The 25,548-nt window shown below is 41.5% G+C and overlaps 3 protein-coding genes across 5 annotated transcripts; 1 reads left to right on the top strand and 2 right to left on the bottom strand.

Moving 5' to 3' along the window:
• The first annotated feature begins 1,470 nt into the window (after positions 1–1,470).
• slc25a28 (solute carrier family 25 member 28) lies at positions 1,471–7,135 on the top strand. Of its 3 annotated transcripts, none has more exons than XM_028423420.1 (4): positions 1,471–1,994; positions 4,084–4,312; positions 5,099–5,155; positions 5,537–7,135. In XM_028423420.1, exons 1-4 carry the CDS (start codon positions 1,650–1,652, stop codon positions 6,094–6,096), a joined length of 1,191 nt encoding a protein of 396 aa, XP_028279221.1. In that variant the 5' UTR covers positions 1,471–1,649; the 3' UTR covers positions 6,097–7,135. The 3 variants fall into 3 exon arrangements, with proteins under 3 accessions (XP_028279221.1, XP_028279223.1, XP_028279222.1); XM_028423422.1 differs by lacking the exon at positions 1,471–1,994 and adding an exon at positions 4,696–4,711 and having other exon boundaries at positions 4,170–4,591; XM_028423421.1 differs by lacking the exon at positions 1,471–1,994 and having other exon boundaries at positions 4,170–4,711.
• A 10,980-nt stretch (positions 7,136–18,115) lies between these two features.
• Positions 18,116–19,804, bottom strand: nkx3.3 (NK3 homeobox 3). Its single transcript, XM_028423625.1, has 2 exons — positions 19,378–19,804; positions 18,116–19,065 (listed from the first exon to the last, which is right to left on the bottom strand). Exons 1-2 carry the CDS (start codon positions 19,640–19,642, stop codon positions 18,548–18,550), a joined length of 783 nt encoding a protein of 260 aa, XP_028279426.1. The 5' UTR covers positions 19,643–19,804; the 3' UTR covers positions 18,116–18,547.
• A 2,752-nt stretch (positions 19,805–22,556) lies between these two features.
• nkx2.3 (NK2 homeobox 3) lies at positions 22,557–24,933 on the bottom strand. Its single transcript, XM_028423609.1, has 2 exons — positions 24,293–24,933; positions 22,557–23,651 (listed from the first exon to the last, which is right to left on the bottom strand). The coding sequence occupies exons 1-2, from the start codon at positions 24,681–24,683 to the stop codon at positions 23,008–23,010; spliced, it is 1,035 nt and encodes a 344-aa protein (XP_028279410.1). The 5' UTR covers positions 24,684–24,933; the 3' UTR covers positions 22,557–23,007.
• Between the last annotated feature and the right edge of the window lie 615 nt (positions 24,934–25,548).

Here is a 25,548-nt window from a genome sequence, read left to right as displayed (position 1 = left end):
CCCCCTAAATATGAGCAGCATTTCAGGGAGCAGACTGACCTGGAGGAAGAGATTTTCCACTGGGATCTAAGGTAAAGACAAAAACAACCAAACACAGCAGAACATTAACAAATTATCTTCCCATCTTGTGTGTATAATGTGGATTTTTTTTTACTATGTTTTGCTTAGACAGTGTAAAATAATTCCTGAGGTTTGTGGAGATGTGCACTCTCTTGGTGGAGGGAATGAAATGGTGATCTAGAGTTTCCCGCTAGACCTAAAATGCCTCTCCCATGGTGTATTAGAGCAGCATTAGTTTCAGGGAAGAGAAATGATCCTGATATGCTTGTCTGCTTGGTTTTCCTTTAAGGAGCGTCTGCTGACAACAACCAATCAACCATAACTAGATCAGAAGATCCAGGCAGGAGATTTTGTTCTTGTAAGCAGAAATTAACACTTCATTCCCCTTTGTCGGCAGAAATTCAACACTGCGGCCCTCCAAGGCTCTCCCAGGCAATAGAGGAGAAAATGCAATTATGTTATAATAGCTGCGCACCAAAACACAATTACTCCATTTTCTGGAAAAAATGTGATCCTTTATACCTCCAGGCAGAGAGGTTCACTGGTGAAGATGTTAGGCCTCTCACCATTCACAATTATTAAAACATAAAGTGGTGACTGAAGTGTTTTAGGAGCTCTGTAAGTATTTATAAACCAAAGATACTGTTGGTCTTTGCACAAGCTGAGGAGTGTTAGAGGCTGTTTCATTTTGATAATAATGACAAAAAATAACTCATTTAAATATAAGGCAGTCTATTAATTATTAAGAAACAATGTGTTGGTCATGATTTGTGCCCTTTTACAATGCTTTAATAAATGTCATCTTCAGCAATTTGTACTGCAAACAACATTTTGCATGTGACAACAGTTTTAATGGTGTCAAATAACAAAACGCTGCTGGAATTTCTGAGTGAGTCATTGATAAAAAGAGATCAGTGACCTGATTCACAGGTACATTTTTTCCATAAATTTGCAACCCAGCTGTTTTATAATCCAACAGTAAATTAAAGATTGTGTGGGATTAGACCATAAACTGACCCTGATCCAGTTAGACAACACTGCTTGACACTGGAAGAGCAGTAGGCCTACTAATAGGGATTTCAGTTGCGTGTGGCATCAGGTGACACTGTGTTAAAACGAAGGTTAACGTTAGTAAATTGCTATAATCTATAAAAAAATGAGACATAATCACACATAGGGCATGTAGCTAACATGTAAATAAATATAGAGATTCACCTACAGTGATGGCCTTTTTTTATAGCTGCAACACATGCAGCCTGGTGGCATGGTTAACAAACACAAACAGCGTTTGAAGTCTTAACCGAAACGCAATAACGAGTGGCATGTCCCTCATCCAATAGTGTTCGTAGGACATGGCTGCTGTAGCCAATCAGAGCTCACTTCCTTATCGCGGCCTGTGCTGCGGCTCTGTGTGTATTTGTCCGTCACGGCCTCCCCTCGCTTGGCTCCGGCTGGGAAGTGTGGATGCGGGGAAGGAATGGTGCAGCAAGGAAGACAGCCGTGAAACCAGCCCAAGGGAATGTAAAACTTAAGACCCGACATAAGAAGCTGTCTGCGCGAACCCAAAGATTTGCCGACTTCAGTTTCTCATGGAAACAGATGGATTTGTGAGGAAGCGTCGGATGACAGCGGAGACTACAGGCAATGATCCCGGGGTTGCTGGAGCCTCTGCCGGAGCAGAAGTTCGATGGCTGGGGGGCAGATTTTGGGGAGTTTCGGAAAGTATCGTTGGAAGCCTGACACCCCGGATTGGAGGGGAAACAGAGCTGCAGACTGCAGATTTAATCCGTAGTGCATGCGATGCACAGACAGAGGACTCTGAACCAGACTATGAGGGTTTGCCACAGGGAGCGTCCACTGGCACCCACATGTTGGCTGGAGCCGTGGCCGGGATCATGGAGCACTGCCTCATGTTCCCCATCGACTGTGTTAAGGTAGCATAGCTAAGCAGCCGACCCACCACTTCTTTTCTGTAGCTTTTGCTCTCACAGCCTGGTCACTGTTGTGTTCTGTGGGCTGTATGCGTGAAGCCACCATGCTTGTTAGCATAGCTCATTAGCATGATGGCTAACATAAACACACTGCAGGAGTTGACGGCTGTGAGGACAAGGTCAGTCAGCCCAGTTAGCGTTCACAGCTAACTTGTTAGCATGATAAAAAAACAACTCGACAGCTAGTTAGCGCAAACAGTTGCTTTAGCATTATTTTTTTAATAGATATCAAACTTTGCATCATCACATCCATCTTCTGTCAAAGCTTCGGCGGTTACGGGACGTGTTTAACTGTGTACACGTTAAGTAAAAGCGAACCAGTAAGAAGTTATCCAATCAAAGTTTTATTAACTAGGAGAAAGCACCTAATAATCACAACAGTGACTGAGGGACCAAAGCTGTACTCTGTGGTAACAAAAACAAGTCGAGTTTAATGTTGTTTCTAGCAACGTACGCCCTTCCTGTCACTATTATTGCAAGACAAACAGGAATGAATTACACTGCAGTTTTGAGACAATCCGCCCTGGAGCATCTGTTGCTGTTTCCCCAGCAGTCAGTGTTTGAATAGCAGGCCTGCAGCTTCACACTCTATAACTGTTTTGTATCACATGACACTTAACGGATCAATTCTTCTCATGTGATCTCTTATATCTGTTTTTTTGTGTGCGATTACTCTATGTAAGGAGTCATGACCTATTGGCTCACTAGTCATTGTATGATGAAGAGATGGGGCAAGTGACAATGAGCTCAGTATAGTCAGCTGTGCATGTCAGGCTGAAAAGCTGTTTATATGCTGGTGCTTCATCCATGTCTTTTCCACCTGTAGCTCACCCCTGTTGCAGCCCTGAACCTGGACAATAGGATTTTTACACCTTTCTTACATACAGAGCTGCGTAGCTATGGCAGCTCGGCATCTTTCCAAGCAAGCCACCGGAGATTTGGGACAGTGTGACACAGCAAAACACAGTCTACTGCCTTTTCACATAGCACAGTTGGATCTTTATAGTTTAGAAACAATTCAGATAATTTAGTGTTCTGTTTATGTTGTAGCTGACTTAGGATTCCCCCCTAGACAGAGTCAAGTCTTTGTATGATTAGCTTCTCACTTAAAAATGTAAATGTAGTTTATGTATCCTGAATCCCCAATATTCATGGAAAGACTGTTTTTCTCTGTAGGATGGTGGACACTGTATTCTTACTCAGCACAAAGGTCTCAGCTTTATAGTTATGCAAACACAGCATTTAGATAAACACAGCAGGTCTGTAGCCAGTAAACGGTCCCCATGCATGTGGGTGTATCGGATAGGTGATATGAATGAGTGACGTTTCAGCAGCTGTCATGCACACAGTGCGCCATATAGTTATACTACCATTATCTAGCCCATAAGGCCCCACATTCCACAACTGTATTATATAGAGCGACATGCAGCCATGCAAACACACAGTGGGGTGTAAGTTTGTCCATTCAACTGGAAGTTTGGTATTGAGGGGATTATGTCTCTGCCGGTCTCCTCTGAGACAAACACACTCACCCACTCCATCCCTAGGCAACCCACTCTAAATATTGAATAGCAGGTGACTGAAACGCTGATCCCATGCACTTCACTTTTAGATAGTGTTTGCACAATCTCTCATTCAGTGTGGATGTATGTTAGAAGGCAGAGGGAAAGGTGTACTTCCGGGTCAAAGGGAAAAGAGGCTTAGAGGAAGTCGGCTTATGTCCCCTGGTGACCTTGGAGCTTGTAATGGCATACTTCCTTCTATTCAATTATGCATGTACACCAACATACACCATACACAATGTCGACCGTTTCATTTCCCCTATTTGACCCCTCACTCACAGCACAGTCTGTTCATGGCAGTTTTTGTTGCCATGCTGTTTTAGTCAACTGTATGAAACAACTTAAATGATCCATTCCCTTTACTTTTATCTTTACTTTTATTTCACAGTCTCATATTTTAAATTGACGGGGAGTATATGGACTCACACTGCTGACCTTGAACTACATTCTCTCCTTTTTCTATTTCCCAGACACGAATGCAGAGTCTCCAGCCCGACCCCGCCGCGCGTTACAGGAATGTGATGGACGCTCTCCGCCGAATCATAGCCACGGAGGGAGTGTGGAGACCAATGAGGGGCCTGAATGCCACAGCAGTAGGGGCAGGACCTGCCCACGCTCTCTATTTTGCCAGCTATGAGAAACTCAAAAAGACTCTAAGTGATCTCATTCATCCAGGGGCTAACAGTCATTTGGCTAATGGTACCATAAAACATGCACATGTATTATAAATACCATAAATGTACAGATTATGTTGCGCTATCTTGAAATTGAAACTACTATAAGACTGTAAGTTAATATTTAGGACTCAATGCCAAATGTGAACTTGAAGCTGCTGACTCGGCATAATCTGTGTGTTGCTTGGGCACTGAAAAACAGAAAGCCCTTTGGCAGGTCATCAAATGGGATAGAGGCTTTTTTGTAGCTACAGTTGGCAGCCATCACCATCAGCAACCTTTAGAAAAGTTTGGGTTGAAAAAGGTGACAAAATATGAAAATATTAAAGCAGAGATTTAATTTGGAAGCCTTGCTCTAAAATATGTACTTATTCCTTGTTCTCCCTACTCCCTCTTCCCTTTTTCCAGTTTAGTGGGAGGTTAGGTAAGTCCTCTTTCTCCCATCTTATCTGCTCTTTCCCTTTTTGGTCAGTGTTGTTTATAGCTTCTGGGTTTGCTTTTTAAACTATCCAAGGAGCAGCCTTGTCCACTAGGTGTCTCTCTCTACCCAGGTTTGTCTGCCTGATCTCTGGCTTGTAGCTGTGTAAAAATTCCTTGAGTCCAGTTGCCTTGATTTAAACTCTTGGACATGACTGTGACCTGGATGAATGAGAGCATCCACAGATGTACAGACCAGATCTGCTCTGATAACGTTTTGTTTCCAGCATGACCTCTGCAGCTTTTGAGAATAAGGCAGCATAGACTCTGACATGATCTTTCTTGATTGTGCCTTTGTGTAGTAATTTGTGAGGTGTGTGTGTTTTTTTTCCAGGAGCAGCTGGGTGTGTGGCCACTCTGCTTCACGATGCAGCCATGAATCCAGCTGAAGGTAATGGCAACATTTCACAGAATTTTGATGTGCATTGAGTTTTTGTAAAGCCCCCTATAGGTGGCATTCCTGGGCCAGCTTTCTTCACATGTTGGCCTCAGCCTTGCAGTCTCATGTGCTCACAGCTGTCTGTAGTCCACCTGCCCAAACATGTCAGTAGAAGGACGCTGGTCTGAGTCCTCAAATGAGGCTGTTAGATGGGCCTCAGCTGTCTGTGCATATTGAAATAAGACATTTTTGTTTGATAATTGAAATGCTGCTCTGCCATAGAAGGGGCTTACCCATAATGACTCACTAATTTCTAATTTTTTCCTTCATGCTGCCACCTCTGGACACTCTTGGCCCATTCCTCTCTCCCTACACCTACACCTGTTTCCCCAGTTGTGAAGCAGCGCATGCAGATGTATAATTCACCCTATCGTGGCGTTTTGGACTGTGTACGCGCCATATGGCAGAAAGAGGGCCCTGCCGCATTCTACCGTAGCTACACCACCCAGCTCACCATGAACGTGCCCTTTCAGGCGCTCCACTTCATGACCTACGAGTACCTCCAGGAGCTGCTCAACCCCCACAGACAGTACAACCCTTCATCCCACATGTTTTCTGGAGCTTTGGCCGGAGCAATTGCAGCTGCAGCCACCACACCTCTGGATGTCTGCAAGACCCTGCTCAACACCCAGGAGTCTCTAACCATCGGCTCCCAGTCCTCTGGCCAAGGCTCCAGCCAAGGAGCCCACAGACAAATCTCAGGTCTGGCCCATGCTTTTCGGACAGTTTACAGGCTGGGCGGCCTGCAGGGCTTCTTCAAGGGAGTCCAAGCAAGGGTTATTTATCAGATGCCCTCCACAGCCATCAGCTGGTCAGTCTATGAGTTCTTCAAGTATGGACTCACCAAGCACCAGCACAAGAGGAGAACGCAGCACATGGAGGCTGAGCTGTAGAGATCTCCTCTAAGATCACTCTGTCCTCTTCATGAGGAGAATCAATGCGCACATAGAATCTGACAAAAAGCCACCTCAGTTGTCCCATCCCATTCAGACATAGCAGATAAGAAAGGCATCCTTAAAGGCAGTTTGACTAGTTGTACGTCTGCTACACTGTTTCAGGAGTAGGTATGGTTTGAGTCATGTTGTTTCTCTTGTTGAGGAGAAAACCTTTACACAGTATTAGAAACTTAGTTAACATGGAGAGTTTTTTGAAGCTAGTGACCACTATTGTCTAAGCTGAGAGGGAAAAATGTGAACGCACAAAAATTCCAGCTGTAGAAGGTAGAAGTCAGCAGAGGGCAGTAGTGGTACTTTTTTCGTTTTTTTTTTTTTTTTTTTTTAAATCTGGTAGACTGGTAGGGCTTTGCTGTACCAGAAACAGATTATTTTCACGCAGTCAAACCTGTAACTGTCTTATTATCCAGAGCCCAAACTGACAGAGAGCATTAAAAATTTCAGCTATCTGACTACCAAACAGGGTTGCCGCAAGTCAAAACCTAACACAGACATTGAGCAACATATAAGACCTTTTTTTATTGATATTTTGAACTGTGATGATTTCACAGGTAACAGACATATTTTTCTTTTTATTTTGATATTGGCTGTTAAAGCAAGAATCTTTTTTCCTTCCAAATATTAGAATTGGTTACCCATGAGTTCCAAGGTATCTGGTTTTTATTTTTGATTTCTTATATTCCTCCCATTTGTGTGATCAGCCACAGTGACCCTGCAGTCCAGGCCTATTTCTGTGCATCAGCCGTAACTATCAGTTGGTTTTCAGCTTGTGAACTACTGAGTTTTATATCATAATATACTGTGGCCAAAATAATCTAACTCAACATTTCAAAGGGTTCTGTACCCCACAAGCTTTTCGTACCCGCGTTGAGTAGACTTACATGGAAGCTGTCTTTTTGATTGCTGTCTGATTGTTTCTGACACTGAATTGCACTCATTGAATAAAGGCTCAGCAGCGGGGCTTATCTCACTGCTTACAAAAAAACATTTGTGAAGTTCTTTGCCAGCTACTATGAGTTGAGTTACCATATTTACCACATATATTGGCATCTTAATCTGTGAGCCTGAGTCTTTTGTATTCCTACAGTACAAATACCAGAAACATCATGGACAGAGAAGATGTGATGCCTGAAGCTACATCTGCACCGTCAGACGCATGGTGGTGAGTTAGTGTGTGCTTTCAGGTATTTATTTTTTGTTTGAGGCAGGTACAGTTGTTTAGTCTTGAGCACAGGTGCAGATTTCAACTTTGACCCTGAAAGCTGAAAATGCAGTTTGCACTGATGGAAGTGTAGCCCACATACAAACAGCTAGCAGAGTGAAGCTTTGGAATCCAACAAATGACAAGTGACAGAGAAAACTTTGATAACCATATGAAGAACAACAGGTCAATGACAGAGCAGAAACGCTGGATGTTTAAATGTGTATTAGCGTTAGCATCTTTACATTATATGTGCAAACATTTTGTGGTATCTCTGTTCTATTGGAGAAACAGCAGGCCCTCCTCCTGGTCTTAAATCTAGCCTTTTATAGGAATCTCTGTTTTGCACCAAACAAGTCAGTATATAGCAAAGATAGCTGTGTACAAAATAGTATTACCAATGATGCAATTTTATTTTGCAAGTAGAGAGACATGTAATGACAACTACACACATACTCAAACCTTTGCACTTTGCAGATCATGGTGAGGAGTGACAACTCCCCCAGCTCTTGCTCTACATACACACACTCACACCCATGCTTGTCATGCAGACACCTGTTCAAACAGGGACTGTTAATGAACTATGGCTCGCTCCATCTCCCACTGTGTCTGCATGCATGTGTACAGTAGGTATGGTCTGTCATAGCTTGTGCTGTCAGAATGGTGTGTTTGTGTTTTTTTTTTCTTTTGTGCTGCTCAGTGCCAGATAGAGCATGCTCACTGTGTGTTTGGTAATGAAGCTCACAACATTGACTGACGGGCTTTAAGAAGAAAAGTTTTGAGGGTCTGACCAAGCTATCTGCTCTCAATCTCAGCACTCTGACAGGAGTAAACTATTTAGTCTGGTCATGCTCTTCTGTTGCTCCCTCTGTTTGTGTTGGGAGAGCTGTGTGCACTTCAGTTAAGATAAAGAGTCAGAGTATATAATAATGATAATGTATTCTATGTCTGATTGTATGCAGACCATGGCCTGTGGTGCCCCCAACTCATTGATAATTTTTTTCTGCTCTGTGTAGGAGTGTCCTGTCCATTCGTGTGTTGTGTTGTAAACAGTTGTCAGAGTAAAATCTAGCCCCTCAGTGGAAGGGGTTCCTGTACAGTATAGCCTTTATGGTGTCACAGGCATCAAACAAGAATTGCAGCTCACTATCCTCTTCTTGCTCATTGCTGATGTGTATGTCACTACCAGATATCATTGAAAATTCTTATTTGACTACAAGAAGCTGATCCTTTTTTAGGCTTTCAAAGGTTCTGAAACTGATTTTTACTACATAGAAATGCTAATTCAGTGTCCCACAGTTCAATCTATCAACATACAGTACATATATAATAACAGGTTGCCAATTTAACAGGTAGAATTTAATTTTTTGCTGAAGTAACATCTGATTTGTTTTAAGTAGAATCTTTTTTTCAATGTTTTGTTCAATGTCACTCTGGCTCTGTAAGGGTTTTCTTGACCAAGCAGAGTGATGGAGTGCTGGTTCAGAAGACCTGACCTCTACAATCTGTCAGCGTGGTTTTGACCAGGCCAAAAATGGCTCGGCATATGTGGGAACTCCTTCAGGACTGTTGGAAAAGCTCCAGGAGACATCTCATGCATCTGCATGATGCTGTTTAAGGGAAGCAGTTATCAAAGGAAAAGAAAGAACGTGAGTAAGTAGAAAGTGGTGGGATTACTGAATGAGCAGGTGTGTCACTCATTTGTACATTATTATGTGAGATTAAGCACAAGTGAAGTGCTAGGTTGTGGGTGGAGACAAGAAAACAAAAGTAGTTGTAATAGGCTGACTTGTTTGATGATTTCTTTAATGTTCAAACATTTACCACCCCAACCTTCATAATATAGACTGCTGATAGCACTGTTTACCACTGTGATCAAGGAAAGGAAATATTAACACAGCGATTGCACCCTTGAACAAACTTTATTTGCTCTAGATGACCAACAGACACTGATATAGCGGAGCAGATAGTTACACCCTCTGTCAGTTATAATTACTCTGTGTTTACCCAGTAGGTGTGTGAGCAGGTGAATCTGCAGCCATCCAAACAAACATGGCACACTTTCCCTTCTATTTGCTGATTGACAGCAGCAGTTTTAGATTCTCTGTGTCTCTGGGGGTTCCAGTCACAGCTTTGATTCCTCGCCGCCTCAGGAAATCCCCAGTGCATGACCCATATTTGGATATGTAGTGAACGAAGGTACTTTTTACACCATGGTGATTACATGATATGGTCAGTCTGAGGTATTTGTTAAATAGACAGTTGAAAAAGTGCAGCGGGAAGAGGCTGAGGCCCTAACTGGCTTAGACCATTCAACAACCTGAGCTGCTGAGTCAGCAGCGACTACCAGCAGGTACCAAATCATTCTGCCGCAATGATTTCTGACTGGTGTACTTTCTAAAAAAATGTTTACTCCACTTCGTGGATTAGTAGTTTTATACTATAGCTTGTGTTAGTTAGTTTGTTTATTTTAATTAAAGAGAATAGGATTTAACAGTCATGGAATCTGATTTCAGATTCAGCACAATGGATTTAAAATGTCAGCCTCCATGAGCAGGAACCTGTAGACTGGACAGTAGCATGCAAATCACAACTGGTACATGCAGGCTTTGAAATATGATGTGTTAAGCAGAACAACTAAAAAAAACAGCTGTCATTGTTTACATAGCACTCAGACAGGAATTTATTGCTTCAATCCAAAAAAGTTACTGTAATACAGAAGAGCACAAATACACTTTTATATATCACATTCTGTGAAAAGACTCCTACCAGTGTCAGAATGGTCGGGAGAAAAGCATGCATAGATTCCCTTGTGTATTGATGTAAGCCCATGTTTTGGAAACTGAAGCTTGCGGCCAAAACCCCTTACAGCATGCACCTGTGGAAGGGTGTATTCACACACACAAACACACACAGAGTGCGAGGATACATAGGAATGTGAACGCCTGAAGGACTTGGGTCATTCAACAATTCTCTTCGTTGCTCGCCCACTCTCCCTCCCTACATACAGTATTTATAGCTCTTTTGTTGCTTCTCTTGTCATATCGCTCTCCATATATCAGGCCAAATCATGACTGGACCACTCAGCATGAATTACAGAGTGATACAGGATTATGGCATAATGTCCTCTTTATTCCATCCTTGCCAGCAGCTAATGGATGAGGTGTGATTAAGGGCTCTTCATCTAACTCACTGGAATACACACATACAGGTTGTGATCTCACGCTCCTCAGCAGTGCTGCTGGATAAAGGAGCTGTTGTTGTAATCCCTTTGGCTGCTGCAGCCTCTCCAACAGCAGGCAGGTTGAAGGTGAGGAGGAAACGGAGAGCAGCCAGAGAGAACAGAGCAAGTTTTATTTATATATATATATATATATATATATATATATATATATATATATATATATATATATATATATATATATATATATATATATAGATATATGTATCTATATATATATATATATATATATACAAACCCTGAGTTAACGGACATGCACATGTATGGCTGTAAGAACATGAATTAGCATGTTTGATTTCCATTATTGATCCAGAGCACAGTGATAGAGGTTCACAATCTGAGATATGTTGTATATGTGAAGAACTCCAGTTAAATCTCCAGTTTAACATAATGAAATTCAAATGTTTAAATTAAAATGTAAAATGACAAAATAAAAAAAAATCGAAGCAAAGACTTGAATGAGTGAGGGGGTGTTGCTGTAACTGTCCAAAGAGGATCATTTTTAACTCCTTAAACTCTACAAACAAAAGCCCCCTTAACAGTTTAAGGGGATGGGGGAAGCAGCAGATGAGCCAGATGATAACAGTTTCTACTTGTTGGAGTTTGAATAACAGCTACTGATGTATTATTAAAAGCCCAAATTATTGTACCACAAAGAGCAAGTTTTGATGTCAAAGAGACTTAACTGACAAGATTTCTCCAGCATGAATACTGTAATGAATGCATTTGATATTGCAAAGACTGAATTTCAGTGTGAAACATCTTGTTTGCACATCTTTTGTCATGTTTCTGTTTTTATAGCTTATCATGCATGTTGGGAAGATGAATGACAGGAGTTCTTCCCCTTTGAGCTGATAAGGTAAGCATTTTTTATATTTAATTTCCACCAGTTGTAGATGCTAATCCGACACATCCATTTACCATTATTAATATTATTTATTGTGGTTTTGTGGAAGAGCTTTGCTTTTTCCCCTGTGTTTGATCAGCTTCTTGTAGTTTTTATTTGCCCATGGTAGTAGGTGGATTATTAATGTGTCTAATTTAAGTCATCTGATTTGGAAAGTTATCCTGAGAGGATAAACTTGGCTTCACAATACATATTGTTTAAACGGTTCTTCTCATACTACATTTTTTAGTCAATTGTGCTCGCTGATAATGGTGAACAAAAATTGCAGTCCCTAGCTGAACAGATGAGGTAAGTGTGGTTTTTATGTAATACACATTCACTTACACTGATGTAGTAAAAGAAAGTGTTATTTTGAAATAACATATATATTACCAATATGTTGCTCTTCGCTCTACTCATGGATACAAGTCAGCAAGCTAAATAGCTTTATTAGTTAATTTCTTATGCCCTCAGGCAGATAGCCTGCTGTGTGAACGGTAAATATTTAGTTAAATATTAGTTTGTGTAGTACAACCAGATTTTCGTAAGTGAGAAGAGGGCTTATGAAGATTTTTAAAATTGTGAAATCAGTTGCAAAAATGAAAAGTATGTGGACACATATTTTCTACACTCTCCTTTCTTTTACATTCTCTTTATAAGCTTGTCATTTTTCACGTTTAGAGACAAGAAACACATGTTTCTTGGCAGCTTATTCACTGTTAACTTTGACATGGCTCCCAACATGGCACCATCAGACTGAATTATGAAGCAGAGCAAAATGTGAATTCCAGATAACATTCAATCAGCAAAAAGTAACGCAGAGATTATCGCCTCGCTGTGCCAGTTGTGGCTCGAGTATCTCCCATGGTGTCAGTACTGAGGAGCATGAGGATGTGGGGGAGATATGGCTCCTGTCATCACTTAAGAGAACAAGTTTGGGAGGAAATTTTTTCCCACCACCGCCAAGGATACAAGATGATCACTAACACAGACGCTCTCACAGAGTACAGCGATACCTTTAGAAAGCTGCAACAGCTGCTTTGATAAGCACTAATATACATGCATGTATGCTAGTGTGAAACAGGATATTCCACTTTTTTGCAATATGATGGCAGACTAACATTAAATGGAAGTTCCCAAATAAATCCAAGTGCTTACAGTACAATGCTACTGCTAATGGGTTAGGAATGGGGTTAGGAGGGTGATGAGCCAACAACTAAGAAACTGATATTTTCATCTGAGCTGTGTCATGATGGCATAAAAAAGAGCTGGGGGGGGCTTTGTGAAAATTTTGATTGTCTAAAGATGGAAATTCTTTGTTGCCTTAAGAAGGATCCCCGATAGAAAACTTACTCTGTCAGCAACTTTCATGATCAAAGCAAAGACCACATAAGCATCTGCCTGCATACACACACACACACACACACCCTTGGGCCTTGGCAGGGTGTGATGAACTGCTGCATTGTTCGACCTGATTGCAGGTGTCCAGCATTTTCTCTGCTCTGTCTCAAATGTTGTGACAAATACCCTTTTAAAAGATAAGCGAGGTCATAAAATCATCATACAAACCCTTCAGAGAGCTGCAACCACACAAACACACACCCAACACGCTCAACAATTCACACACACATACACACACACACATATGGCCAGAGTCCCAAACTAAAGTTGTCTGTCAATGGAGTGGAGGCAGTGTGGGCAGGAGTCTTTGCGTGTGTGTGTGGAAGCAGCACAGGTGCAGTCAGGGACACCGAGGAAGAAACAGGCCTCCTGCCCTTTGAACTTGATCTTGAAAAGAAAGCTGTCTGTGCTTCCTGTCAAATAAGCTTAACTGCTATGCCTCCGAGCTTCAAGTCACCACAAACTGGTCTGGTGAAAACTGTAAGAGCATTCAAACCAATTCAAAAGTTTTAATTACGCACTCGTCTGATACAGCCTCAGTGACAGCTATTATCAGCAGTGATTTATTATAAACATTAAGTTTTTGTTCTTTCTTAGCTTTAGGGGTAGTGCAAATTTGTTATTTACTTAGGTCCAAAAATTTGGAGAGAACTTGAGGCTCGTGTGTGTTTTTGTGTTTGTCTCCAGACCACAGAGGATACAGTGCTGCTTCAAAGTTAGCACATTTGTTTTCGCTCTGCAGTAACATATTTCAGTGGCAATGATTGTATGTTCAATGTAGTGTACAAGAAAATGCACAAAGAAAGCTGTGCATAAATACAAAGTGATGGCAATGAGAGAAGTGGAAAGTGTCGCTTTAATCGAACGTTTGAGAGGCCGTAAGTGGAGCCTGAGTAGTTCCTCTATCAGCCCACTGATAGGAGACGTCTGTGTGTGTCAGAGCTTCTCAGTGCTATCCTTGTCTCAGCTTATCGCCGCTAATTAAAACATTTGGATTCCTCTGGTCCACTCTGGAGGAGTGTGTGTGTTTCTGTCTGAGCATGTGAGTGGGAGACATGAGAGCGGAGAGGAGACAAAGGAAGGAAATGTTGCAGCTTGGAAGACTTCCTGTCCATCTATGGACAGAGGAGCTCAACACACACTCCAGGCTGATAGACATGATGTTTCTGCAGAACCTTACTCAGACACATCACGGAAGATCTGTTCAAAAATCAGCACATGCAAACTAGAATAGAAATCCTCCTGCCTCGAGGGCTTCATTTTTGTGTTTCACTTCCAAACACACTCATCGTCTCGCCGTAAACACACACTCACAACAGAGACTAAGACCTTTCCTCCTTCCTAAAATATGACCTCGCTATTTAGACGTTCGCGGTGGGCTCATCTCTTTATCCTTTCTAATCCTTGCCTTGCCCCCTGCTCCCTGCTCTTACAAACACCGATGTGGGATCACTGCCTTTCATAACCTCCACAACACACTAAAAATTTACCAGATTGATGTTAGAACTCTAAAAGTTTCTATGAAAGGATTTGTGTAAATGTATAGAAAATGTCTGCTTTGTCACTGCAGCACGGTTACACCACAGTGAACTTACTAACATGCCGAACAGAACAATGAGAGCTGATTGTATGAAATGGGTTTAAATTGTCCAGAAAGGTGTGATGCCTAATTCCTTTTGAAACCAGGGGGGTTTGTGAGTGCTGATGTGGTTACCGGGTTGATGGATGTGTCTTCCTCAGGGGGAGCTGATGTCTTTTAGCTACACTGTAAATGTTTACATTCCTACATGCACTGATGCTATCTGCTAATAGTTTCTGGAACATGCATGAAGAGTCCTCTGGGTGGGATTAGTTGCAGTGTGTGTGTGTGTGTGTGTCTAAGTGAAAGAGAAGCAGATCTGTCTTTAAACAGAGGTATTATCCATGACCTCTCTCTTTCCTGAGTCCTGCCCTGTGTCTGCTGAGGGGCAACACATTAACAGCAACAAACACAGACACACACACACACACTTCACACACATTGGTGCCTCGTCTTTTTTCCCTGAAGCAAAAACATTTAGTGTTTTTGATGGCTCAATCAACAACTAAGTTTTTTTTTTTTGGACAGACTTGTGAGAGGAAAGCCTCTCCTAGTCTCTGTGTACATTTCAGGCAGCCTCAGTCTCGGTGCCAGCAGCTGTTACATGAAGATGTTATTGTTTAATTCAACAAGGCCCTTGAGAAAATGATTCCTGTTACAATAGGTGCATCGGAAATGCATGTGTAATTACTGCCTTGTGAGAATTCTCTGTCATTAGATCAGTATTCAGCCAAGCTTGGATTAGGTGAGGACTGCCGTTCGTCACTACAGAAACAGCTCCACCCTTGAGGCGTTTCTCTTAGCTGAGAAAATTGCAGCCACATAAAAGATAACAGGAAATTACCTGTTTTCACTAGCAATAAAAGTGTTATTGTAATCGGCCTTTTACTGCTTTATTAAGCTGTGGAAGCAGATAATTGTTTAAAAGGCAGACGAACATGTTCTGCTGCACCACGGCTCCTCTCTCTCTCTCTCTCAGCCTGTCTGTGCTCCATGAGACTATTCATGGCGAGACACAAAAACAAAGCACAACTCACAGTGTTTACATACTTCAGCATCACGTATTTATACATAGAGCAATGCTTGATGGCGCAGTGGACTACTGGCTGGAGCACATTCCCCGACAGAAAGGCAGTTAAAGAATTGAAATGATGGTGACCTGAAAGTGATTTAACAGCTTGATAATTAACGAACAGATAGAAAACATGGGCTTCATGTGTTCGTGTCAGTAAGACTGTCTGATAATAAAAGGAGACTAACCAGTTTAAAGAGACTAAACATGTAACACTCTACAGTATGGCACACAACATTTGTCTGCGTCTCCTATGGAACAGGACCTAGCTCTCCATGGTTTGTAGATTCCTCCTTAGACACTCACAGTTGGGAGACACTGGTAATGTGAGATAAAACTTAAAAAATACCTACAAAGTCTCATGTGGGAACATAAAATTGTGTTTAATGCTTTATGTGTCATAGTTGGGATGATCTAATATATAATTAGGTACTGAAACATTGTCAGGACAATTGTAACTGCTATTTTTTTGGCCACTGTGACCTATGCACTACACCAGGATTCTGTCAAAGCTTGAGGATACATTTTGTTATGATGTGAAAACCATGCATTAACACAAAATAATTGATATTTCGTGTTGCAACGCCACATATCTGTCATTGTTGGACTGCCTGTTTTATTTAGCAGTGCATGAGCACCTTTTCATGTTATGTCACTTGTCGTTGTCTAATTATTTCATGTCTACTTACTCCTGTCTCATTCATCGCCTTTAAATGTGCAGACATGTCGCACAAAATGTGTGCAAAGTGTTGAGGAAGCTGTTGTTGCATTGCAGGTGTGCTACCAGATTTTCAAACTTGATGAGAACAATGCTGTTGTTGTTGGAAATTTACATCAAGGTAACATCACAGACTGGGTGCAGGAAAAGAAAAAAAAAGTCTTATCTTGTCACGGTAGAGAGCAATGACTAGACCAACTATTCAGCAGCACAATGCGAATAATCAGAGCCCATAGAAAGTAGCATACCTTAGAGCCACACACGCAACGCTGTGACCTGCTCTGTTTCACAGTCTTTATTTGTCTTGAATAGCAAATATGTGCAAATGAAAATAATTACACTCGCAGTCAGACAGTCAAAGGGAGTTATTCGTCCCATGCACCAGAAACCTGTTGTGTTCACTGCCAACCACTTACGATAGCTTGAAGTGGTGTTTTGATATAACAGATAAATGAGGTTTGGGCTGGTGCCAGAGTGCGGCACAAGGGGATCATCTCTGCCAAAGCAGTCTGTGTTGGGGAAGGGGAAGTTGAAGTACCTATTTTACATCAGTTGTTTGATGTCACGGCCTCTTTAATGTTGTAGTGTCTGTTTAGGCTTTTGTAGGCATATCTCCAACTTGCTTAGCAAACCATTTGTATTATTTAGCATCAGAGTAACCTTCTGCTCAGATTTGTGTATATATATATGTTGGATCAGTTAAGATGTGTGTCTGCCCTCCCTGACTGTCTGCAGGAGCTTTTCTGGCAAATACCATCAGTTAAGGACTGAGCCAAAGCACTAGCCACCTAGTTTAAGACGTATGTTTTTATTTCCCTATCAAGTGTGGTCACAGTGTTTATTCCTTCGAGATGAGGGTGTAGTCTTTTGAGTAAAGCAAGATTAATGTGTGCTGTCTTGTGAAGCCAGGCTGGATGGAGCAACATCTCCACGGTCTATTGACCCTCTCTGACTCATGCAGTAGACAGTAGGCCAACACAGGACTTATACAGTGAATATTCACCTTTTGAATATCATCTGGTGGAGTCAGTAGCATGTTGTGCAATTTTAAAAGTCACTAAATTGTACTAAAAGTGTAGATGCCCTTTTCAAACACACATTTTAAAAGCATGTCCTTATTTTTACAGTAAATTATACATTGCAAACAGCCAAAGTACTCTGTTGTGTTAAAACATCCCAGATACACATTCCCTTTGAGTGCTTACTAAAGGTCCATCGCCTCTTATGAAGAATGTATTCCAGCAGGTGTTATGTTGAGTTTCATGATCAATAAAGGTGTCCCATAAATAAAATAAATGCCTACTAAAAACGTCAGTGTCTCGGTCAGGCTCCTTACACTTCATGATAAGCTACTTTCTCCGGTTAGGTTTGTATAAATTCAAGATTCCTGTCTGCTCCATCTGGTTGCCTCCAATAGACTCACTGTCAGTCAGCGTGAAAGAAAAAAACATACTGTGGATGTGTGATGGTTCCAGTCAAGGAGGACTAGCTGTGACTAAAAGTGAACTTACAGTAACTACAGGCTTTAATTTTAAGATGGACATGAGACCATTCTTTTGAATTGTAATGCCATGTAATAGACCACCCCTTAAAGAAAAAGACGCTTGCCCAAAATTCATCACTGTGTTAGCTCCATGATTCAAGAGAAGTAAAAGTAAAATAAATCTACAGTCCAACTTTTTTTAATTTACCATTTTGTGAGAAAGCTTATGGCAGAGATCCATCAGAGACCCAAATGACCATTATTTATAATTATTTTATTTCTATCTATCAAGAGGAAGTGCTAAAATGTAACTGTAGGGTCATCTTTTAAATGGTTTAAATACCAAAAACAACAACAACAAAATAACATCATCTTCCCCTTTCTGCTCTTTAGTCCTTTGTGTACAGTTCCTTTTAAAAATAAAACATAAGGGTAGCAGCATATATTGAATGAAATATATCAATTTAAAGTAGCCAAATTTTAGTTGTAAATGATTAAATTATAATAAGTACACTGACGCCGCGGTTTCAAATGATTAAAATAGTGTAACAGTGTCCGACATGGTTTAAACAAATATTTCACTGCATGCATGATTAAACCACTTTATTTTAGCAATTGACAAAATGTCTAAATTACTTAGTGAATGTGTGTTAAAGATAAACCATGAAGAAAACAATAGCCACAATTAAAAATTCCTTATATTTAATGTGGATATATGAATTCGAGCAGAAGTGTGTGACGAATGGATTTGTCTAAAAAAAAGTTCCTCAGGTGTAAAAATCCACCGACAGAACGGAAACCTTAAAAATTTCAGAGCATCCCTCCGTGCCACATGCTGTCCATGCTCCAGGGCTGGTAGCAGTAGCGCATGTAGGGATAGTACTGAAAGCCCTGGTAGAGTGGCACAGTCATGGGGACTCCGTGTCCCTGATGGTACTGTTTTTGATCGTCCCTCACCAGAACCTTTACTGCCACTTTCTTTGGTGAGCTGCACGCAGCCAGCTCCGCCGCCATCTGGCGCCGTTTGGTTTTATATCTCCGGTTTTGGAACCAGATTTTCACCTGGGTCTCTGTGAGTTTCAGTGCCCTTGCCAGGTCAGCCCGCTCGGGGCCTGAAAGATACCTCTGAGTGCTGAAGCGACGCTCCAGCTCATGGACTTGTGCGTGAGAAAAGGCCGCCCTGGAGCGCTTCTTTGTGCCGGGCCTGCACTGTCCCTCAGCAGATGAATAGCTGAACGTCCCTTTATTATATTCGTCCTCTTCTGCGTCCACCTGGTCTGTCTGCTGCTCGACCCGAACCATGCACGGTGTCGACTGCTCATCAGTGGCTGCAAAACACACAAGAAGATAATAAGTTAGTTTCTCTTTTCGAACTTTTAAAGTGTTCACTTCATCAAGGTGCTGATATTGGCCAATGTGAGGGGTTCCTTCTATTATTATTATTATTATCCATCTGATCTCTTACCCCAGTTCTTGTGTTTTTATGTATACTGGCTTTAATCTTTGGCATGTAGTCCTGGTTATACTGTTGGAAATTACGAACTAAACATTTTGCTTTAATTTCTTTTTTAACCAGAAAAACGCAGGCAAGAATGAAATGTGCGTATCGTGCATAAAAGTAGTAGAACTCATTTCCAAACCTTGTCCGTGCTCTGTCTCTTGTCCTGTGGCTTCCTCCCTGCAGGAATCAGATCCATCGGACACACTGACAGCAGGAGAAAGTCTCTCGGACTGGATGTGGGCATCATCTGCGTCTTCGTGAGACAAATTGCCGACTGTCCTACCGCTGTAGTCGATGCAGATTTTGCGCTCTGGTGCGCAGAGCTCCTCGGTACCAGGTTTTCCTCGAGCATCACGTCCGGTGAGGATGTCTTTGATGGAAAAGGACGAAAAACTTAATGTCATTGTTCAAATAAGAGCACGGATATTTGCTCACTCTCCCGTGCGATTTATTTAGAGGCATCAAGAGATCAGCCACTCGAAACCAAAAGTCCTTCGATCTTTCACCCCTTTCTTTAATTGTTCTGAATTAATTGCGGTAAGCAGAGCCCGGTCTAATGAGCAGCCTACATCAGGAGCTGTCAGGACTATTACAATATCCTCAGCAGCAGCTCCAGTTAAGCACTGATAGGCTGATTTCTCTGCCCGGTCCCTCCTCCGCACCGCCCAGTTTAACATTGCTCAGTGTTAACTTAGGGACTAGTGACACTGATTTTTATTGATTTTCATTGACTTACGTTGCAAGCATTTATTTTTACATTTTATTAGTATAGATCCTGTTTCAGTACGAACGGAGGATTAATCAGACCGTGTCTGTGTAATTAGACTTAGAGAGAATAATGGAAAATGTTATCTGTGTGTTTAGCAGTTATTAAAACTGCATGTAGACAGAGGAACAGCGATGCCGGAAGTTTGCCAAGCGTGCGTAAAAATGCGTCTCAGCCTGGATTTGCCAGATATGCCAGACTCAAAGTGTCCACACTTAAAGAGGCTGTCATTAACATAGTGTCCAACTTTGTTTTATAACGTTTACCATGTTTCTGCTCTGACTGTTGTATTTAAAGTTTCTAAGCGTGCATTAATTAGTTGATTACTGCAGAGCAACATTTCTTTTATTTCCTCTAACCTGCTGTAGTTGTAGGTCTAATATGTGGCTATTCTAAATAAAAAAAGACAAATTATTTTAAACTTGTTTAAAGTAACTTCTAGTTTGGCTACTCAAACTGGTGAATAGCGCCGCCTCGTGGCAGGATTTATGATCTCCAAAGCGTGCGTAAAACTAATAAAAACAGGGCACCGTGCGTGTACCCCTGCCCCACCCAAACGGACACACGTTACACAATCAGGCCTGCCCTTCAGTTGATGAGGAGTGATGACAGACGCAGTGATCTGCCTCCTCTGTGTTGTTTTGTGTTTTCCCCCTCAAACTAAACACTGAATAACTCTTTGCCACAAAGCAGAATCAGCTCCAAACATGTCTGCAGGGAAAAATGAGACATACTTTGTCGTGTTGTCATCACAATTACAAAATGTAACTTTATAATCCAGCAAAGCTGCGTGGATATTTAACCCGTTGCTGAATTGTGATAATTAATGGTGTGGATTCTAAATTTGAATGAGGCTGTCTCTCCATCAAACAAGCGTCTGTCCAAATATAATTATATTCTTTACTGTTGAGGCGCCTGTTTGCACGCAGGCTTAAAGCCCCCCTGATGAATCTTCATTTAACTGAAGCTATGTGCATCTGTTAAATCTACAGGAGGTCTTACAGATTGCAAATAATGTTTTGACTGTGTTAAAAACAGAATTACGCTTCTGTTACGCACAAACAAAAATAGGTTTAATCTTCTTTGGGACAAACAAAGACTACCACAGGTGAATACATTTTATTTATTATTGTAGGAATTTGATTATACAGTTATGAATGTACCAGTTCTAATGTATGAACAAAAATAATGTTTAAATAATTTGATTTAGTTTTATTTTACCAGAAAGTCTGAGATTAAAAAAAAACTCTGTGCTCTGTGTCAAATGCAACATATACTATAGAGTAAAAATCCGTAATAAATCAAACTATTTAAACACAGAGCTTCTATAGGCCTACATGCCTCCTTCTCCAAAACGTGTAGTTAAATTGACCAGAATTCAAATTAAAAATTCATATGTCTAACTTAACTCTGAGTTATCATGCCATAGCCTTGTAAACAATTGAGGTAATCTGTATTTAATCCTATAAAAACTCATGATCTTCTCTTTGCCATGTAGGACACGAGAGGACACATGGAGGACCAGCTCATTTACTCCTGCCCCTCTGCGCACTTCTTCCCTCTAATTCTGGTGGGACTTGGTGTTTTTGTGAGCTCCTTGAGTGGTTGCCATTGGAGACCTTGTTTTGGGAAAACTCCACGCCTCGCACTGCCGATGAGCCGAGCTGCTATCTTTGGAAGCGAGAGATAGCGATCGCAGCGTCTGTCAGAGCAGCCGCGGCCAGGCCGGGTCCTCAGGCATCGCCGTCCTGTCGCCAGTTCTATTTACACTAGTGACTCTGCAGCACTTAGAGCTGACACCAGGTATGTCCTACCGGCAGTGCAGTAGCCAGGGGAAGTGGTCAGTGAGGCTATCAGAGCAGACAAACACTCTGTTTACTTTGCCATTAATCTCCATTAATAGAGGGTGTGTATCCGACCATGCCTATAGGTAGATCTCCAATAGGTGCGTGTGTGGGAGTGAAAATTCAATTCAACAATTGTAAAGTGTTAATTTAATTATATGTTACATCCCCAAATATATGAAGATTAATGTTATTATTATTATTATATAAGATTCTAGAAATTTAGAGTTACAAAAAAGACAAAAATCCTAATATGCTCCTCGTGTTGTGAGGATGCAGGCTGTCTGGTTAATGTCCATCTCTGAATCCTGACCGGACATTAGCTCGCCTCTAAATTCTCTCTCCGTTTCTGGTTCTTGTCTCAGACTAAAGTCTACTGCAGACTTTCTCACAGAAGGAAAAATGCTTGTTTGGCTCGAGAAGCTATTTGAGTGTATGAAAAATGTAGTGATACACCCCATCAACCTCTTTGTTTTAAAAAAAAGTTTGTAGATTAAAAATGAATGCTGTAAAAACGCACACACAGTGAAAAACTTACAAAAATGCGGTCAGTCAGTTCATTTAATTTTTCCATCACTGAACTCATTGTATCTCGCAGCTAAGAGACACTGTTATTGCATCAGATTTTATTTATTTATTTATTTAAATTCAGGTTTTCAGTGTCAACCACTTAGTTCTAAAATACAAACAAAGGCTACTGGCCAAACACAAGTCACACTTAAAAAACATAATACTGTATTATCTAACACACGCAGTCCATATTGTCGTATTCTTGCAATTTTATGAAATTAAATGCTTTCAGTTTTGCCACTAATTGTTAATTGTACACATAAAGAGTGTATTACTTTAATGTCCATACAATCTCGCTTTTTATGATGTAGCGTACATCCAGGTTAAACCATTACGCACAGTCGTTGCTCTTTCCAAACACAGCTACAATAAATTCTCAAATTGTAGCTAAGAGACAAATGCGCGTGGTTTTTGATTTGTTTTTGTAAAGCTCAGTCAGTGGATTATAGTTTCTTCATACTCCTAGCTTGAGTTGAAGAGAGTCCTGTATTTTCTGTAATCATGTGTTTTCATTGCATTGGCTTGTCATGCTTGAGTCCATTCGTCCGTCCAGAGTTTCTTCCAGCTGTGATTGTGCGTAAAGGCTGCGCTACCATGCCCGGATACCCTGCAGAGTCCCTTGGCAGGATGTGACCACTGGTCCTTGGGGAGTCTGACTTTGTGTCTGGGCACTAAGGTTCCCCAAATTCATGTTCATGAAGGCATTAGCAGTGGTGTTGCTTGGCGGAAGAGCAGGTAAACTAGAATAAGTACAAGAGTAAGTGTTGGTATACACGGAGTTGTTGTAGCTGTAGGCCGGATAACCGTTGTAGCTGTACGGGTTTGGTGCTCCCACTGTGTAAGGAGTGTTGTAGTTCTGGGATCCCGTCAGACAAGGCCTCCCATCACGGACCAGAACGGGCACAGCCACCCTCCTTGGTGGTGGTGCTGGGTGGTGGTGGTGATGGTGATGGCCTGCAATCTCCAGAGTCTTGTCCTGCCGCTGTCTCTTGCATTTGTACCTCCTGTTCTGAAACCAGATCTTAACTTGGGTGGAGGTGAGCTTCAGAGAGCTGGCCAGGTGCTCTCTCTCTGGAGCAGACAGGTAACGCTGCTGCTTGAAGCGCCGCTCTAACTCGAACACCTGGGCCTGGGAGAAGAGGACGCGGGGTTTCCTTCTGGTCCTCTGCTGCTTGGTTGGAGGCTTCTCTGAGTCTGGATCCTCACACTCACCCCGCAATGCACCGCAGCTCTCTGTTCAGGACAATGAACATTTCATTTAAGGCCTAGTAATTATATTGTGTTAAATGTTCCCTCATATCAATATTATTCATATTTATTTAATCTTAAATAATCTTACTTTTCCATAGAAAATACACGTGTTGCATAGTTAAAACTGTGTGCGTTTAGGGACAAGTATATTGGATTACCAGCATTTTGCAGGTATTTCACTACTGACAAATAACATTTACGGAAAATTATGTTTTACTGTTAAGAGTATATATATATACAAATATTTAATTTGCCAATTTCTGTAACAATTAAGTTAAAGGAATCTATAACTGTGCCTTTCCCCCGTTATTAGCTGGCCAATCGTTTTTGTTTCCTGCTTTATAAAATTTAGCTGCTTCTCTTTTTTTATATTTTATATTTTTAGATTTTATTTAAAATACAAAAATAGCAGACCTTTAATACTAAACGATGTGTTATCAGTTCACATGAGTTATTTTTCAGACAAACATTAGTCAAATTGGAGTTTTGTGTATTTTAGTAACCTAAACATGTAAGTTATGATTTATTTTTTGTCCCTATTTTTAGGCTTTTTAATCATCTACCATCCTTTGTAGAAAGAGACTGTGTTTTCATTGCATTGCAAATATTCATAATGTACTTACTGCTCTCTTGCTCCTCCTGCTCGGTTTCCAGGCGGAGGTCTGCAGAGTGGTTCTGCGCTGGGCTGCCGAACACCTCCACCGGCAAACCGGACTCTGCTAGCCGGTCCTGCACAGTCAGTGTGTTGAGATACGACATCCTCTCCTCGCTCTCCGAAAGACAGGAGCTGATGGGACTCGGACTGTCTCTGCTTGCCAACATACAGGAGGGTGGTGAGTGAGAGCGGAACGATTTATTTGGAAAAGCTCCCGGCTGAGTCAGCGCACCAGAGAGACCGAAGCAGGAGATTAACTGGAGCTGGTGCTGCTGAGTCTGTTGCTGCAACTCTAACTTCAGAATGTCCTTCACAGAAAAAGGCGTGGTAGAAGAAGTTATGACCGGGCTGGGAATCATTATAACCACCGACGGTGAGATGGCAGATAACGAATAGTCAACAGGCCCAGCGGTGAGCCTCTTCTCAGGACAGCGCGTAAAAGAAGCGAGTACCCCGTGCGTAAAGTTGAAGAATGGTTGCTTTCTGCTGATTTTTCATGCAGACTGAAGTGGACTGGCTTACTTTCAGCTGTGACATCCCCTTCTTTTGACGGCGTGTCCTCTGTGGCTGCAGAGCTGAGAGAGGAAAGAGAGGTCGATCCTGTCTGGTTGGCTGAATTCGGTTATCAGGAGAAGAGCTGGGTCAGCCAAGATGCTGTTCTCTCCCATTCAGTGACGTTCTGAGGCGGGGGAGGGACTCTCTCTCTCTCCCTCTCTCTCTCGCTCTCTCTCTCTCTCTCCCTCGTTATGTATACATAAGTCAGCGGAAAGACAGACTATATATGAAATAATATTGACACCGCGGATTTCCATCAGACTGTTAAAGGTAGGACAGTTTTTATTCCATGTTTTGTCCCCAAATAAACAATAAAACACACCAAATGACTATCAAACAGATAGGCCTATACAAACTGTATGTATAATACTGAATAAAATACAGAAATTCATGAATTTGGCTAATTTGAATCTACCCTCTTTGGATGAGTCCACACTTTAACAGTTTGTCCCATCATCACCATGGTGGTTTTTAAGATTAGGCATATCTTCGTTTCCTGTCTCGGCAATCCACGGATAAGATAATATGCCGCGACTGTGGGAAATAAGATAAACCTAAAAGGAGCCACGGAGAGTATAAATGTACTTTCTGTTTATTTAAGAGTTATTTTCCACCGATATTTGGCTTAGCTGATGCTCTCCCTTGACAGTGGAACAGTATTATAAAATA

Source organism: Parambassis ranga, chromosome 15, assembly GCF_900634625.1.
Source record: "Parambassis ranga chromosome 15, fParRan2.1, whole genome shotgun sequence".
Lineage (NCBI taxonomy): Eukaryota > Metazoa > Chordata > Actinopteri > Ambassidae > Parambassis > Parambassis ranga.
This window is presented reverse-complemented; position numbering and strand designations above follow the sequence as displayed.

Excerpts from the sequence above, each read along its gene's own strand:
- nkx2.3 (XM_028423609.1), bottom strand. The coding sequence starts at position 24,683 with ATGATTCCCAGCCCGGTCATAACTTCTTCTACCACGCCTTTTTCTGTG. Across the intron at positions 23,652-24,292 it reads GCAGGAGGAGCAAGAGAGCA|AGAGCTGCGGTGCATTGCGG; the intron begins GTAAGTACATTA and ends TGTCCTGAACAG.
- nkx3.3 (XM_028423625.1), bottom strand. The coding sequence starts at position 19,642 with ATGACATTAAGTTTTTCGTCCTTTTCCATCAAAGACATCCTCACCGGA. Across the intron at positions 19,066-19,377 it reads AGAGACAGAGCACGGACAAG|CCACTGATGAGCAGTCGACA; the intron begins GTTTGGAAATGA and ends TGTGTTTTGCAG.
- slc25a28 (XM_028423420.1), top strand. The coding sequence starts at position 1,650 with ATGGAAACAGATGGATTTGTGAGGAAGCGTCGGATGACAGCGGAGACT. Across the intron at positions 1,995-4,083 it reads TCCCCATCGACTGTGTTAAG|ACACGAATGCAGAGTCTCCA; the intron begins GTAGCATAGCTA and ends TCTATTTCCCAG. Across the intron at positions 4,313-5,098 it reads TAACAGTCATTTGGCTAATG|GAGCAGCTGGGTGTGTGGCC; the intron begins GTACCATAAAAC and ends TTTTTTTTCCAG.